The 3223-nt window shown below is 32.9% G+C and overlaps 1 protein-coding gene across 1 annotated transcript; it reads right to left on the minus strand.

The window, feature by feature from the left end:
• Positions 1 to 1312: 1312 nt before the first annotated feature.
• Positions 1313 to 2993, minus strand: LOC107761474 (beta-D-glucosyl crocetin beta-1,6-glucosyltransferase-like). Its single transcript, XM_016579685.2, has one exon. It carries the CDS (start codon positions 2897 to 2899, stop codon positions 1529 to 1531), a length of 1371 nt encoding a protein of 456 aa, XP_016435171.1. The 5' UTR covers positions 2900 to 2993; the 3' UTR covers positions 1313 to 1528.
• Positions 2994 to 3223: the final 230 nt, after the last annotated feature.

Below are 3223 nucleotides of genomic sequence, written 5' to 3' on the forward strand. Positions count from 1 at the left end.
TGGTCTTCATATTTCTCTGTTTTCCTTTGTAAACGACAAATTACTCCATTATTCATATGAGATAAGGTCAAATAAAGTTGAACCTTGAGAATCTAGGACTTAACTGCGTGCATGAACTGAACTTACTTAAAAATCTCTCATCTTTAACCTTTTTTCTTATTCATATTCTGTCCTTACTCTTTAGTCCCCACTTCCAACAATAATAAAACTAAATTAAAAGAGGAATATTTTCTCTTTAATACCCTATATAGGATCTAAATGGGTTGGTTGGAAACTTTAGACTGATCTTTTTGGATTAGTTGTATTAGTTAACTTGTTGTGACATTACTTTTTTAGTGATGCAAGGTGGATGTAGCTAAGCCTATTATGGTATGGCATGCCAAAAAAAAAATGGAGATCAAGATTCTAGATATAGGTCACTAAGTTTTTTGCAACTACATGTATAGTACAAGTAAATAATTTTGAGAATGTGAGTAAATTCTACCTCCCTATTCAAAATATTTTGTATGTTCATATTGCTTGAAGGGACTTTAATTGCATCCCCATAAATAAATAAGAACAAACAAAGATACCATTTCAAAATTATTTTAATTGCATGATAAATATGAAAGACACGTTTCGAAATTTTAAATTCAAAACTTCGAGTTTTTCAACTTCCACAATCTTAAAGGTAAAACCATCCTTCACCTATTTAGTTTCCAAGGTTCCTCCTTCACTGATGAAGAATGTGAAAATCATCCCATTCTTTTTACCCTCTTTTTTATCTTCTTTCCAATATTCTCTAATTACTTTTTTGATTGTGACACCGGTCCTTTCACCCAATTCTTTTTTGAGTTTTGTAGGTGACAGTTTATAATAATGTATTTTTTTTTAGTTTGATTCCCTAAATTTTCATCTTTCATATGTTCGGAATTGTCAGCTTTTCATTGCCCTTGTGATATTGATAAGTGGGAATTAAACATAAAATATTTTTATGGTATATTGTCTATTCATATTTGTAAATTTTTAATTTACTTTGTTTGGCTTTATCAATTTCATGGTGCATTTGAAATAATAATGAGAAATGATATAGTGTGCATTCTTATTTATTGGTGTTAGAATGTATATTTCTCTCATAAATATAGTCATTTTTTTTTTTTTGCGCTAGGAGGAAGAATGTTGAGGAAGTGTTTGTTACGTTCTTATTGGATATTTTATACAGTGGTGAATATACTACTCGAAGGTGTTGAATATGGTAAGTTTTATAATTACTATTTTGAAGTAACTTGCCAAAGAGATTGTCTATGATGACAATTACTTCTTACCTTCTCTATGCAAAAAGTCCTTTGGTTTGTTTATTACTCAAAAACATGTGTGATTAGTTAACATATTACAAAAAAAAAACTTGGAATACACATATAGCTCACATGTCCAGAGACAAGTAAGAGTATAAGAAAATAATCACGCCATACAAACAAATTAAGTAAGTTATGTAATCTTTCGAACCTGATTATTTTGAAAGCAATCAAAAACAATATCTGTTCATGAATTACAACATCATATTATTGGATTTGCTAGTTTTGCAAAGTTGTACTAGCTCTCCAATAGCTGCATCCATCTCTTCCTCTCTTTCCTTCTTCAAATTCTCACTGATTTCTCTAACTTTATTCCTTAGATTCTCCCCTGTTTTCTCGCAAATTATACTTTTAACAATTTCTGCTACCTCTCCTCTATGAACTTTACCTTCATCATCTCTAACAATCTCCACTGCGACTCCAAGTTCCACGATCAACCTAGCATTTATTGGCTGATCAAGATGCATGGGCAAAGCTATAATAGGCACACGAAAATCTATACTTTCCATTACAGAATTCCAACCACAATGACTCACGAATCCTCCAGTACTCGGATGGCTTAGAATTCTTAGTTGTGGTGCCCATCCATCCACAACCCTTCCCCTATCTCCAATTCTTTCAAGAAAACCTTCTGGTAATGCTTCTTCAACTCTAACTTCTTCACCCTTTGGAAATCTTACAACCCATATGAAGTTAACATTACTAAGTTCCAACCCTAAAGCTATTTCTTCCAAATCTTCCTTACTCAAGAAATACTGGCTTCCAAATGAGACAAATACAGTTGAATTCTCATATTTGTTTCCTAGCCAATCAATGAGATCATCTACGTCCCCATCATATTCATTTGTTGTTTCTTGGACTGGAGGACCAACTGGTATAATTTTCCATTGGATCAACTCGGTGAAGTAATCGATGTATTTAGCCTCTGTTGCCCTGGAGGTACTCATCAGTATTATCTTATTCATAGTTTCTTCTTCAGCGAAAGGGTCCTTATCATCAGGATCTTTCTCTTTAGCAGCTTTTTCAAGCATTTCTTCCCTTTGTTGTCTCTCAATTTTTCTCAAATAAAGAGCTGGAAAAGGAAATTCAGTCCCCGGTTTTTTTACTGGATGCAAACGGTATGATAACATAGCTGCACAAAAAGTCAAGAGCATGACTGCTGGAATGTTATATGAATTTGCAACTTCCTTAGCCCATGGTTGTAATATATCATAGATTAACATATTCGGTTTCAAATTTTCTATGATTTTGTAAAAATTAGGTTTAGACATTTTGACGGCCTTTTTGAGGGTGGAAACGAGATGGGGTGGGATGCCGTTAGTTGTATGGTAACTAAGAGGAAGCTCGGGTAAATCTGGTAAATGAAATTCAACTAGCTGAATAGAAATGGAGTATTTTTGGGGGATTTTTTTCTTGATAAAATTGAGATTCACAGGCGTAGAACAAAGGTATACGTAGAATCCCCTGCATGCAAGTTTCTTGGCAACAGTTAAATAAGGAGAGATATGACCATGAGCCAACCATGGAAACATCAGTACCCTTAAAGTACTATGTTCTGTATCCATGAAAATTGAGAAGGATGATAAAAACAGATTAGCTATGGTTGTTTGCCTTTAATAAACAGAGGTAAATGGCTGCTAAAAAAGAATAGAAAATGAAAACTATATTTTTATGTCAATGTGAAACTTGCTTTTATGCAAACGTGATGAAGTGATTATTGTTGCGTGATTGGAAAAATATTCATAATACGTTTTCTTAGTGAAAGTGATGGGTCATTAGATTATTTCTAGGAGTTTTTCTATCTTAAGATTTTTAGCCAAGTTTGATAAAATAAACTTTCAACCTTTTTATCCAGAAGACGATTAATTAATATGTTGCGTAATCAAGAA

The sequence above is a fragment of the Nicotiana tabacum genome, chromosome 7 (genome assembly GCF_000715075.1).
Source record: "Nicotiana tabacum cultivar K326 chromosome 7, ASM71507v2, whole genome shotgun sequence".
NCBI classification, from domain to species: Eukaryota; Viridiplantae; Streptophyta; class Magnoliopsida; order Solanales; family Solanaceae; genus Nicotiana; species Nicotiana tabacum.

Excerpts from the sequence above, each read along its gene's own strand:
- LOC107761474 (XM_016579685.2), bottom strand. The coding sequence starts at position 2,899 with ATGGATACAGAACATAGTACTTTAAGGGTACTGATGTTTCCATGGTTG.